The following is a 12,974-nucleotide window of genomic DNA, read 5'->3' as shown; positions in this document are numbered from 1 at the left end:
GTCATTTGAGGGTCGACTCGGTTTCAGCTCTGGTCATGATCTCTGGATCATGAGATCAAGCCCTGTGTTGGGCTCTGTGCTGGGCATGGAGCCTGCTTAAGATTCTCTCTCTCCATTCCCCCCTCTAGCTTGCAGGTATGCTCTCTAAATAAATAATTAAAATCTTTAAAGAAAAACAACCTTCAAATCACCTACCCATCTCTTCTCTTCTGGTGCTGGTAGAAAAAGATGGCTGCAATAGCAAAGCATCTTTCTTTGTCATGAGCTCTTTGAAGGAAAGTTATCATGAAAGACCAGGTGTATTAACCAAGCTCCTATGTGTTAATCCTTTTCAATTTGGGGCAAAGGATAATTGAGGAGAATCCTGGCTTGGATAGCTATCAAGTATTTACTTTTTTTTTTTTTAATTTTTAAAAATTTATGTATGATAGTCACAGAGAGAGAGAGAGAGGTAGAGACACAGGCAGAGGGAGAAGCAGGCTCCATGCACCGGGAGCCCAATGTGGGACTCGATCCCGGGTCTCCAGGATCGTGCCCTGGGCCAAAGGCAGGCGCCAAACCTCTGCACCACCCAGGGATCCCAAGTATTTACTTCTTAAGGTAGCTACTGTCACTGGGTGAGGTTGAAGCCATTTTCATCCTTGTATATCATCTCAGACTTCCAAGCTCCCCCAGTTGCTCATGAGACAGGCTTGCCTTCTAGACTGCCCCTCCTTCCTCTAGAAAAATACAAAAATCTGTTATACCATTCAGTAAATTGTGTTACTTAAACCATTGAACAAGCTTTGACAAATTCACACCCCAAATAACCAATGCCCATATAAAGATACAGGATATCCCATCATTCGAGAAGGTTTCCTTATGCTAATTCTTTGTCATCATCCCACTCAGAGGTTATAATCCCTATTCTGATTTTTTTTTTTTATACCCAGGATTAATTTTGTTCAGACCTTTTTAAAGAAGCAATAGCAGGTGCCTCTCTGGTTCAGTTGGTAGAGCATGCAACTCTTTTTGTTTGTTTTTGTTTTAAGATTTATTTATTTATTTTAGAGAGCACACACATGTGCAAGTTGAGGGAGGGAGGGGCAGAGGGACAGAATCTTCAAGCAGGGATCCCTGGGTGGCGCAGCGGTTTGGCGCCTGCCTTTGGCCCAGGGCATGATCCTGGAGACCCGGGATCGAATCCCACGTCAGGCTCCCGGTACATGGAGCCTGCTTCTCCCTCTGCCTGTGTCTCTGCCTCTCTCTCTCTCTGTGTAACTATCATAAATAAATAAAAATAAAAATATAAAAATATAAACTGCTGAGTCACCCGGGCTGCCCTAGAATTTGCTTTTGTGGGGCCCCTGGGTGGCTCAGCAGTTGAGTGTCTGTGTCTCTCATGAATAAATAAATAAAATATTTTTAAAAAATTTGCTTTTGTGATATCAAAGAAAGCCTGTTGGGTCTGGTTACCCCCCTAACCTGGAAGTGTTGCCCTGTTCACATATGGTGATTCTAAGCCCTTCAGTGTGGCAGCAAGTGAGATGAAATGGAAGAGTTGCCAGACATTCATACCTTCTCCTTCAAGCTCCAGTGAAGAACTTTCACATCTAGTATCTGTGTCTAATGAGTGATGTTACCTGACAATTTTTTTTAGACACGGGATAAACAGTATAGAAATCAATTAGTCTGCAACTAGACAATGCAGAAATGCATGCAGATTGTACGTGAGCACTGCTGAGTACCCATTCCTGTGATTATCCATGCATTTCCAGCTGTAAGTGCCTTTTTCACCAAGTAAGCTGTAGACAGAAAAATAATCCTCCTCTGCTTGGTTATTATTCCTGATTATACCATGTCATTTCCTTTTGATAACTTGTAGGTCTTTGGTCTATAAAACTTAACTTGAATTGCCCACTGCATGAAGAGTAGTACATATTCTCCAAGGGAAGTATAAGATAGGACTTGTCACAGAGAAACTTTTACTCTAAAAAAAAAAAAAAAAAAAAAAAATGTGAATGTTAATAACCCAAACCAACATCTATGTAGTTCCGTTAGAACAGAACTCTGCAAACTCCAGGGACTCTGGATGGGAGGCTCAGTGCAAAGAAATCATTACAGGACCGAGGTTGTATAGGAGACTTTTGACTCTATACCATTGCTTCATTTTAGGTAGAATTGAAAGTTCCTTAATGAACCAAATAGCCATAGTCAGGCTCTTTGATTCCAATTATAGAGTAGTTTATTTTACACCTAGCATTGTGTAAAATAAAACCTGTCAAGCATTGTGCTGTATGCTTTACATTTATTCTCATTTAACCCTGGTAACAGTCCTCAAGGTCAGTAAAATAATCCTATTTTTACAGCTGAAGAAATTAAGGCTCAGAGATGAACCTTGCCTGAAACTGACAAATCAGGGATTTAAATGCACATCATAGTTTTGTCTTGTTTTGTTTTTAAGATTTGTTTATGGGGGCCTGCGTGGGGCAGTGGATTAAGCATCTGACTCTTGGTTTCTACTCAGGTCATGATCTCAGGGTTGTGAGTGCAGAGAGTCTGCTCGATATTCTTTCTCCCTCCTCCACTGTGTGCATGTGCTTTCACTCTCTCATAAATAAAATCTTTTCAAAAATTAGAAAAATTTATTTTATACAGCAAGTATGAGAGCATGAGTGTGGGAGGGGGACAAAAGGAGAGGGAGGAGTCGGAAGCAGACTCTGCCTTGAGTGTGGAACCCCACAGGGGGCTCAATCTCCCAGCCTTGAGATCATGAGTTTGAAAAGTCCACTGTGTGGTCCCAGCTTCCAGGATGCTAAAATAAAGACTTGTTTCTTCCATGAAGATATCACGAAACTATTCCCATCAAAAAGCAGCTGCATTGCCTTTCTTCAGTGAAAAAGTCCTGGAATGTTAGTGCTGTATCTCACACAGCAGTGGTGCGTGGGGTAAGGAAAGCAAAGTACACAACCCTGAACTCCAGCTGTGGCTCCCTGATGCTTAGTGAAGCTGAAGTTCTACTGCAGTTTCAGCCTGCCCTTCATGCATGGGCTACAGCCCCCTCTTGTGGTAGAAGCATATGCTCCTCTGGGCACAAACTGAAGGAACTGGTTATTTCTCAAGAGGTAAAAATCATCTATTTTAATGATATGAGTGAATTGTTACCTAAGAGTTGAAGCTCAATGAATGTTTGGAACAAAGACAGACTCAGCCCTGGAAAACAAAGAAGATCCGTTCCTGCTGTATAAAATCTACAAAAAGAGATATAGGACTGTTAGTCTCAACCTCTAGGCGGTTGAAAATCACACGGGCTTGGATTCTACTGTTTATCCTAAGAATAGTACAAATTCTTTTGTACTTCCTTTCAATGGGAAATAAGCAGTGAATTTCAGACTACTTACTTCCTATTGCTGTGGTATATCAGATCAGTTTATTTTTAATAACGATAGCATTTTTGTGCAAGTACGCACATTGTTTTAGAGAAGATTTTTTATTTATTCATGAAAGACATGGAGAGGCAGAGAGAGAAGCAGGCTCCCTGTGGGGAGCCCAGTGTAGGACTTGACCCCAGGATCACAACCTGAGCCAAAGGCAGACACTCAACCACTGAGCCACCCAGGTGCCCTGAGAATCTTCATTATGTTTCTGCATGGCTAGCCTCAGTTGACAAGATGATAGGGTAGATAGATGGAATGAGCCACCCCCACCTCCACAAAGATGACCATACCCTAATCCCTGGAACCTGTGAATTTGTTACCTTATGTGATAGGAGGGACTTTACAGAGGTTAAGTGAAGGATCTTTAAATGGGAAATTTGCCCTGGATTATCAGGCATAAGAGTGAGTGTGAGAAAAAGCCATATAACAATGAGACCAAAGAGAAAGATTGGCAGATTCTCTGCTATTGGCTTTGAAGATAAAAGCTGGGATGAGGGCAGCCCTGGTGGCTCAGCGGTTTAGCGCTACCTTAAGCCCAGGGCGTTCCTGGAGACCCAGGATCGAGTCCCACGTCGGGCTCCCTGCATGGAGCCTGCTTCTCCTGTGTCTGTGTCTCTGCCTCTCTTTCTCTCTGTCTCTCTCTATCTCTCATGAATAAATAAAAGCTTAAAAAAAAAAAAACTAGGATGATTCAAGGAATATACAGGTGATCTCTAGAAAGTAGACAAGGTAAAGGAACAGATTCTCCCCTAAAATTTCCAGAAAGACTGCTGTGTTGTCAGTGTGGACTTTAGAATTCTGACCTCAAGAGCTGTAGGAGAATAAATTTATGTTGTTTTAAACAACTAAATTGTTGCTATTTTGTTATGGCAGCAATAGGAAAAATTAGATGAAACATTGCAACCAAGAATCAAGATGGTTACATCGTGGGATGCCTGGGTGGCTCAGTGGTTTAGCTCCTGCCTTCAGCCCAGGGTGTGATCCTGGAGTCCCGGGATCATGTCCACATCAGGCTCCCTGCATGGAGCCTGCTTCTCCCTCTACCTGTGTCTCTGCCTCTGTGTGTGTGTGGAAAGAAAGAAAAAGAAAGAAAGAGAGAGAGAGAGAGAGGGAGGGAGGGAAGGAGGAAGGAGAGAGAAGAGAGAGAAAGAAAAGAAAGGAAGAAGAAAGAAGGAAGGAAGGAAAGGGAGGAAGGAAGGAAGAAAGAAAAAGAAAGAAAAGACAAGAAAGAAAGAAGAAAAGAAAGAGAAAAAGAAAGAAAGAAAGAAAGATGGTTACATTGTAACTCAAACCCAAGGTCTAGAATTGCTTGTGGAACTTTGTCTAGATCATTTTTTGTATTAGTCTAGGCTAACTAGCTGGGTTTATGCTGTGCAAATAACTCCCCCCAGCGTCTTACTGATGATGTAAAACAACAGAGCTGCAGGTTCATCTCAAGTTGGAGGATCCCTGGGAACAGGTCCTCATCACTCAGGGATCTAGGTTGGCAAAGCCTCCACCACTTGGAGAATGGCTGATCACCATGGAAGGGTCAAGGGAACGTGTCTAACGGCACATGGAGCTTGAGGCTTCCTCCCAGAAGTAACACATGTGACTCATGATCACAGTCTGTTGATGGTGCATGTTACATGACTGTGCATAATTTAAGGGAATAGGAAATGCCCATCTTACCATTTGTCCGGAAGAATTATAATGAGGATGTTTGTAAAGAACACTGATTACTACCAAAGTTTTCTTCCTTAGTACTGATTTTCTTGGATACCATTTGAGCTATTTATTGTTAGCTATAAGACTCAGGATAATATGTCCCAGTCTGACTTTGGGACTCACTGTATGTAGGTCATTTGTACCTATAACTACTTTTTAAAATCTTTACTAAATGCATGAAACATTGGCCAATTAATGTAGATGATGTTCCATTTAAAATGGCCTGTAGAGGGCATAACTTCTTACAGAATTAGGGCCATGGACTATTACACTGTTGCCATGTACTACAACACCCCTGCTCATAGTTGTCTATTTATAAAGGTTAATTTTATCATGTGAAAGATGAATTTGACCACAAGATAATTTATGAAAAGCTTTACGATTTTCACAGGAGATTACAATATGACCTTTTCATTTGCTTTCCTTAGGCCTTTGATAAAGGTCTTTGATATTAAAGAGCTTTTCTTAATTGGATTGATTTCAAAGTTGGGTTTTCCCAGATTCTAATTATTCCTCAAAATAGTCCTTGTTCAGTAACATAATAAATATCTATAACATAGATGTTAGTAGTGCTACTATTTTTTAACTTCTTTGAAAAGCTTGTTAGATTTTGTCAAAGTAAATAATTTTAATCATTTAGATCAATTCAGCAAACTTTTTAAAGACTATTTATTCATGAGAGACACAGAGTAGAGGCAGAGAGAGAAGCAGGCTCCTCACAGGGAGCCCGATGTGGGACTCGATCCCAGGGCCTCCAGGATCACACCCTGAGCCAGAGGCAGAAGCTCAACTGCTGAGCCACCCAGGCGTCCCATTTTCAGCAGACTTTTTATATATCTCTCAGGGTCCCAGCAGCAACTGAGGAAGGTATATAGGACAAATGAAATTGTTAACCATTTTATAGATGACAGACTTGGGCAGCAAACAAATTGTAGTACAACCTGCTTCTAGATTTGACCAGAGTTGGCCATGGTTGCACTAGAAAAGAAAAATTATTGTCTGGCTTGGTTAAAGCTGTGTAGGTTCACTTCATGGTCAGAGTCCTCATGCACATTTGAAACATCTGCCTCCCCTTTTCTTTGTTTGAGAACTGATGCTTAGTGTGATCTGAATGGATCACACTTCCCTCAGTGTGATCTGAATGGATTCAGCTCAGATTAGTTTAAGAAAGGTTTGTGGAACTAATACACAATTTATGATTTCAGATTAGAAAGGGGTGAAGAAGGGTGCCTGGGTGGCCCAGTTGGTTGGGTGTCTGCCTTTGGCTCAGGTCATGATCCTGGGGTCCTGGGATCGACTACTACATTTGGCTCCCTGCTCACCAAAAAGTCTGCTTCTCCCTCTCCCTCTGCCCTTCCTCTTTCATGCACACACACATTCTCTCTCAATTAAATCTTTTTTTTTTAAGTTTTATTTATTAATCATGAGAGACAGAGAGAGAGAGGCAGAGACATAGGCAGAGGGAGAAGCAGGCTCCATGCAGGGAGCCAAATGTGGAACTCCATCCTGGGTCTCCAGGATCATGCCCTGGGCTAAAGGCGGCACTAAACCGCTGAGCCACCCGGGCTGCCCGTATATCTTATTATTTATAAATTATATCAACAAAAATTTATAATAAGCTCATGTACATATGTGTTTGTATGTGTATAAATACTTGTACATATGTTTGCATTTTTTTCCTTTGGCAAATCCATTCTTAATGGTGGAGTGGGGGGTGATTTTGCCCCCAAATTGGCCAAAGATTCTGTTTAACTTCCTCCAATGCAGAGGGCAGGCCCCACAACATAGAATTACCCAACTTAAAATGCCAGTGGTGCCAAATTTGAGAAATCTCTGCTCTAGGGCACATAAAAGCAAAATTAATTGGTTTACGTATATCTAAAACTTCTTCGTATTAAGAATATAATTCTTCTGGGGTTCTTGGCTGGCTCAGTCAGTAGAGTGTGCCACTATTGATCTCAGGGTTGTAAGTTCAAGCCTCACATTGGATTTGGATGTAGAAATTACTTAAAAATAAAATCTTAAAAAAGAACACAACTCTTCTGAAATCTTTTTTATTTATTTCTGTATTTATTTATTTATGATAGTCACAGAGAGAGAGAGAGAGAGAGAGGCAGAGACACAGGCAGAGGGAGAAGCAGGCTCCATGCACCGGGAGCCCGATGTGGGATTCGATCCCGGGTCTCCAGGATCGTTCCCTGGGCCAAAGGCAGGCGCCAAACCGCTGCGCCACCCAGGGATCCCTTTTTTTTTTTTTTTTTCTCATTTTGTTTTGGCTTTATACTTACAGATAGTGAAATGCACAGATCTTGAATATATAATTGAATCAGTTTTGACAAATCCCTTTAGCCTTGTAAGCCCACACCCCATCAATATGTGGAGTGTTTTCATCACTTCTTAAAGTTCCCTTTTTGCCATGGTCTGATTCCAGAAATAAGCACTGATCTATTTTCCATAGACTTTTATCACCACAGAGATGGTTGTTCTAGAACTTTATATAAAATTATATAGTATATATAGGTTCTTGTGTCTGGCTTCTTAGCATGTTTTAAAATTTTATCTGCATTGTTGTGTGTATCAATTTGATCCCTTTTATCAGTGAGTACTGTTCCATTGTATTGATATACTGTGAATTTTTATTTATAGACACATGCTATTTCCAGCTTGGCTAATGTGAATAGTTACTATGAACACTTTTTGTACAAAACTTTTGATAACATGTTTTCATTTCTCTTGGATAAATATCAAGGTGTAGAAATGCATATAAGATCATATAGTAGATACATATTTTAACTTTTAAGAAATGAAGAATTTTCAGGGTACCTGGTTGGCTCCATCAGTCAAGAGACTGACTCTTGATTTCAGCTCAGATCTTGGTCTCAGGGTTGTGAGTTCAAGCCCCACTGGGCAGCGTAGAGCTGACTTAAAAAAAGAAGAAAAAGAAGTAGTGAAGAGCTTTCCAGGGGCACCTGGCTGACTTAGTCAGTAGAGCATGTGACTCTTGATTTTGGGGTCATGAATTCGTGCTCCATGTTGGGTGTAAATATTACAATGAATGAATGAATGAATGAATGGATTTTTTTATTAAAAAAAAAAAGAAATTAACAGCTTTCCAAAGTTGGGACCTGTCCTGTTAATCATTGGACTACACTCCATATTTCACAGATTTGTTGTTAGGAAGAAATTAGATAATACATGTGAAGAGCTTAGTGTGGTGCCTAGCAAGTAAGGGCTTGACTGATAAATAGCTGTATTGAGATTTATTCTCTCTAGTTGATAACTTCTGAATCTCACAGTCTTGAGCACTAGGCTATGTATCCATCTTCCTGCATATATAACATCAGAACTTGGCCATCCCACAGGTAGCTTCGACTCTACATATATCAAACTGAGCTCTCATCCCCAGCCCTAAACATGGGTCTCCTGTCCTATGCCTTATTATGGCGAATCCTGTTGGCTAGACAGGCCTCTCCCCTTCTTGCACATCTCACACATCACCCAAGCTTTTTCAGGCAACCGTTTCTCTCTGTCCCCCACTGTTGCTTCCCTAGAACTTTCTTCACTCTGTCTCCTGGATCACTTAGGTCGTAACTGAGGCCCATACCTGGAGATTGCCATCTGCAGCTCTTTGCCTACACTGCCATCAGAGGGAACTGTCCGAATACAGACTTGCTCCTGTCGTCCCGTTAGAACCCTCAGTGGCTTCCCAAGATAAGGTCTCTTCTATTCCTTCAAGGCCTTCATGCTACAATTCCATCTTCTACCTCCTTTCATAAGCTTGGCTCCCACCCCTTAGATTTCTTCCCATAGCCGATTTGCTTAGAGGCCTCTGCCTGTGCTGCTTGATCTTCAAAGAACAAATACCATACCCTCTCTTACCTCACCTTTCCCTTCCCCTTCACTTCGCATATCCCTATGGAAACCTCAGCCAAGCTGTTTCTGAGTGCCAGGAAACCTCCTCTGCCATCAGGCTCTTTTTCCCTTGGGTTGGAGTAAGTGCCTCTGACCCCATGTGCCCTAGGATGGCTTTTGTGGCACTGTGCTGCTTGATGCCCACCTGGCCCCCACCCTAGACTGTGCATTCTCCAGGACAGGGACCTTTTTTGCTCATGCGACCATCCCTAACACCTAGAACACAGTGGGGACTCAGTAAATGGGAAATTGAATAATTGTATTGATGGTATCAGAGTTTACTTAATTTCTGCTAGACCTATTGGAGATGAGTGATAGGGAAATGCAGACAGCAGCATTTGGAATTGCTGAGGCCTTACCCATTTGTCTTGTCCTCATAGCCCGATGAAAATTCACTGGATTTTTCCTCCTGTATGCTACGGCCTGGGATTAAAAATGCTCAGGAACTGGCCTGTGGGGTGTGCCTTTTAAACGTGGACTCCAGAAGCCGGGTAAGTGATACGCCTTCCCTTCCCCCTGCAGATGGCAAGGTGCTTTCCTCACATGACCTCTGGGAACAACCGTTTCTAGCCCACTTCACTGGAAGGTCTGCGACCACAGCGGGGATTTTTATGAAGCCCTGGAATCTGACCACAAAAGCACTTAGATTCTTATGAAAGGGCAGTGGGGGGAGTCATTGGGTGAATGGGGGCAGTTCTTCCCTTCCCGACAGAATGCTGTGTGCGCTGTGCCCACAGCGCCCTGTGCACACTGGGGTGGTAAAGAGAGGAGGTCAAACCTCTAAGGCTTTGTTTGGAGGCATGAGGCCCTGTTGTGGGAATTTTGTTGACCTTATGGTTTCAACGTTATTTCAGAAAGAAGAGAAGCCTGCAGAAGAACATCCTAAAAAAGTATGAACCAGTTACACATTATCTTAGCATCTCCATCTCAGTTTTGAGTGTGGAAAGCAAATCCACTGCCATCCTGAAGTGTTCTGATCGTGAATCCTTTACTGAGTCATGTCTGTTCCCATAATGTTTGATTTAACCAACTAGTGCGTCTGTGTGGGTCTGCTTGTGTCTTGTTTGCACGCTTGTAGCTCATAATTGGCTTCTGGTGTTGCAGGCATTTTTCTCTGTGATGAACAAGGTAACATATTGAGCAACTTCTGGAAGACTGGAAGTTGTGACAGAGAATGATATCAAAGAGCATCACAATTCGGCAGTTATCAGACAAAAACAAATATTAGAGTTTTGTTTGTTTACTTGTAGTGCTTTAGAACATCCCCCAAGGACTTGAGGTTAGGACCGGCTGTGTGGGACATACCTATAAGCATGAGTCGTCTGGAAATCATTCTTCTGTGCCTAATAGCTTTATTTTTATAAACCCTGTACCTATTTGGATTTTTAAATTATGTTGATTCAGTTATTAGGTCCCAGTGGCATTAGTCCCCGAGAGTTTTTAATGTTTTGTTTTTTTCCATGAGAGGAATGTAAGCAGTCACAGCAATGTAAGGGATTGCACGTGTAGTTAAATGCCAGCCTTAGGGGAGGGCTTCCTCCGGCACAGTGAGGGTTAAAAATCATCCAGGGCCCTTGGCTATTTTAGTTCCCCGTGTGATGAACACCCCCCAGCCAACCTTCTCTCCCCCACCCAGCCCCACCCCCACCCAGCTTCTGTCAGCCCTTTTTTTTTTTTTTTTTCTGCCTTTTCTATGAAAGATTTGGCCTTCTTTTGCGAAACTGGGTTTAATGGTAAGGATTTTTTTTTATACCTTTAATTAGCATCAAAAGACCTTCTCCCTTGAATTCTTGTAGCTACCTGTTCAGCTTCTGTGTGTGCGCCAGTGTGGCCTCAGCCTCTGTGACCCGGAGAGTTGCACGTGCCGGTTGCTGACCAGCTCTGTGGTGCAGAAGCAGACTGATGTGTCCCACATATCTGCTTATTTCTGGCAGGCATTCAACTCTGAAACAGACAGCTTCAAGCTGGCCTATGGGGGACACCAGTATCACGCCAGCTGTGCCAACTTCTGGATCAACTGTGTTGAACCCAAACCTCCCGGCCTCATCCTGCCTGACCTGCTCTGAGAAGTTCCTCTATGAAGTACCCACTGGGTTGTGGTTTTTCCCATCACACCCCGTGAGCTGACAGGGACCAGTAGACAGAATGCAGGGACTGCCCTGTTTACCTCCGTGAAGCTTCACGAAGATTCCCCAAGCCCAGAGCAGGGAGAGAGCCACTGCTGAGTCCCCAGCCATCCCTACAGACGACCTTTGTCCCCGGGGTCCTGCTGCCAGTCTCGGGGGTTGGAGGTGAAGTTGCCTTGCCCAGAATGCATGCGGCACCAGAAGTTTGCTAACTTATCTCTTAGTTCTCTTAAGATGTTTGAAAATACGGATCTCGATTTTATCTGAGGAATGACTTGCTGCTGCAGTAGTGAAACTGTGAAGAGTCGATGCTGGAAGAAAAATAAAGTGCTGTTGTAGGACTGGAATCGGCAAGCATGCTGTGAGCCAGTGCTTACTTGTTTCTAGAACACTGTTGTCCTGTGAAGTAGAGGGCACTTACCCACATTTATTGTGTCGATGTCAGAAATGAATAAAAATAGGAAATTGTGATTAACTGGACATTCTTTTTATAGGGAAACTTCTACTCCTCTCCATGGGACAAGGGCAGGTAGGTGAGGATAGATTTACCAACTGGAGCTGCACAACTGAATCAATTCACCCTTGGTTCATTTCTAATACTATCCACTTCAGAAGGCTTTTTCCTCAAAACATGCCTGGGCCCTTTGCAGTGGATGGAGTGTTCATCTTGACAGAGGCCCAAACCCTTGTGTGTCAGGATGAACAGCCTTCCCCTTAGGAGCCTCCATGGAAAACTGGGAACATGGTACTTTTGTTCAGACAAGATTTGGAAAGGCAGCCGATTGAAACCGCTTGGCAGTGGCCTTTGTCCAGATCTCCAAGAATGATGGTGGAGGGGCCAGTGCTGCCCGAGTCCACGGTATCTGATGCAAGAGACCTGAAAGTTCAGGTTAGAAGCTGGAGTTTCCGGCCTCCTTAGGCACATAGTGAGATGGACATTTACAGTAGAGGTACGTGGCTTAGAAGCAGTGGCAGAAAACTGCTCTAAAATAGATGGAATTCTAGAAGGAAAAGGTTCATGCTCACTATCTGGTATAGGGAATTTTCTTTGCCACTTAAACTGAATGAATAAAACCAGGAGGAAAAACAAAAGCCAAGGTTAAGGACCATGAAGTCCTGGGAAGAATCAGGCAACCTGGGGCCTACATTTCTCTGAATTGTAAATCCTGTGCTTTATGAAGATTTTGAGTCTTGTGTTTCATGTGGTAGGACTTAGGCTCTCTGACCTAGAGTTTGTTTTTATTTATAAACTGAACAAATTAGTTTTGTCTATAAAATTGCTGCTTTACATAACTAATTATTTTCCCTTCTCAGGACAAAACTTGAAGGGATTCTATTCTGTTCCATCTTACACCTTTTAGCCTCCATCTTCTCCAAGAAAGGAATAGAATGTTTTCACTAAACAGCTCTTGATGAGGCTCTGCTTTACCTTGCTGTGCCCCGAGTGCAGAGAAGTGAGATGAATCTGCCTCTTTTGCTCCCGATTCATCTGCAGCCAACACCAATGTCTGCATGATTACCCTTTGTCGTCGTCGTCGTCGTCGTCGTCCCCCCCCCCCCCCCCCCCCCCCGGCTCTGGGCTCACAGGGTGTTAGTAACAACACAAGCAGGGCCACTTGCTCAGGCTTCCCTGAGCCCTCTGTGCCGCTGCCGCCTGAGCAGCACCTGGTGCATCGTGGCACCAGGATTCCAGCAGGCTCCCCATCCATCTTGTAAATTCCCCAAGAGACCAAGGTAACAGGAGCTACCTTTGCTTGCAGTGAGGTCTCCTGGTTTGAATTTACAATGTGGAGGCAGTTTTTGGAAATGCCGT

The 12,974-nt window shown here is 43.1% G+C and overlaps 1 protein-coding gene and 1 long non-coding RNA gene across 11 annotated transcripts in view; one reads left to right on the top strand and one right to left on the bottom strand.

Moving 5' to 3' along the window:
* The window catches only part of SYNRG (synergin gamma), an 84,771-nt gene extending 73,135 nt beyond the window's left edge, over positions 1–11,636 (top strand). For 7 of the 10 annotated variants that reach the window (XM_035720585.2, XM_049114200.1, XM_049114204.1 and 4 more), the window contains 3 exons: positions 9,416–9,526; positions 9,890–9,925; positions 10,970–11,636. In XM_035720585.2, coding sequence (XP_035576478.1) covers positions 9,416–9,526; positions 9,890–9,925; positions 10,970–11,101 — 279 coding nt within the window. In that variant the 3' untranslated portion in view covers positions 11,102–11,636. The remainder of the gene's footprint in view (positions 1–9,415; positions 9,527–9,889; positions 9,926–10,969) is intronic. The other 3 variants (XM_049114201.1, XM_035720584.2, XM_035720589.2) reach the window with 1 other exon arrangement.
* On the bottom strand, positions 1,309–10,970 carry LOC118355676 (uncharacterized). Its single transcript, XR_004818603.2, has 5 exons — positions 10,836–10,970; positions 9,395–9,661; positions 7,947–8,045; positions 3,145–3,230; positions 1,309–1,969 (listed from the first exon to the last, which is right to left on the bottom strand). It is a non-coding gene; the product is annotated as an uncharacterized LOC118355676 (long non-coding RNA).
* Positions 11,637–12,974: the final 1,338 nt, after the last annotated feature.

This window comes from Canis lupus, chromosome 9 (genome assembly GCF_003254725.2).
Source record: "Canis lupus dingo isolate Sandy chromosome 9, ASM325472v2, whole genome shotgun sequence".
NCBI classification, from domain to species: Eukaryota; Metazoa; Chordata; class Mammalia; order Carnivora; family Canidae; genus Canis; species Canis lupus.
This window is presented reverse-complemented; position numbering and strand designations above follow the sequence as displayed.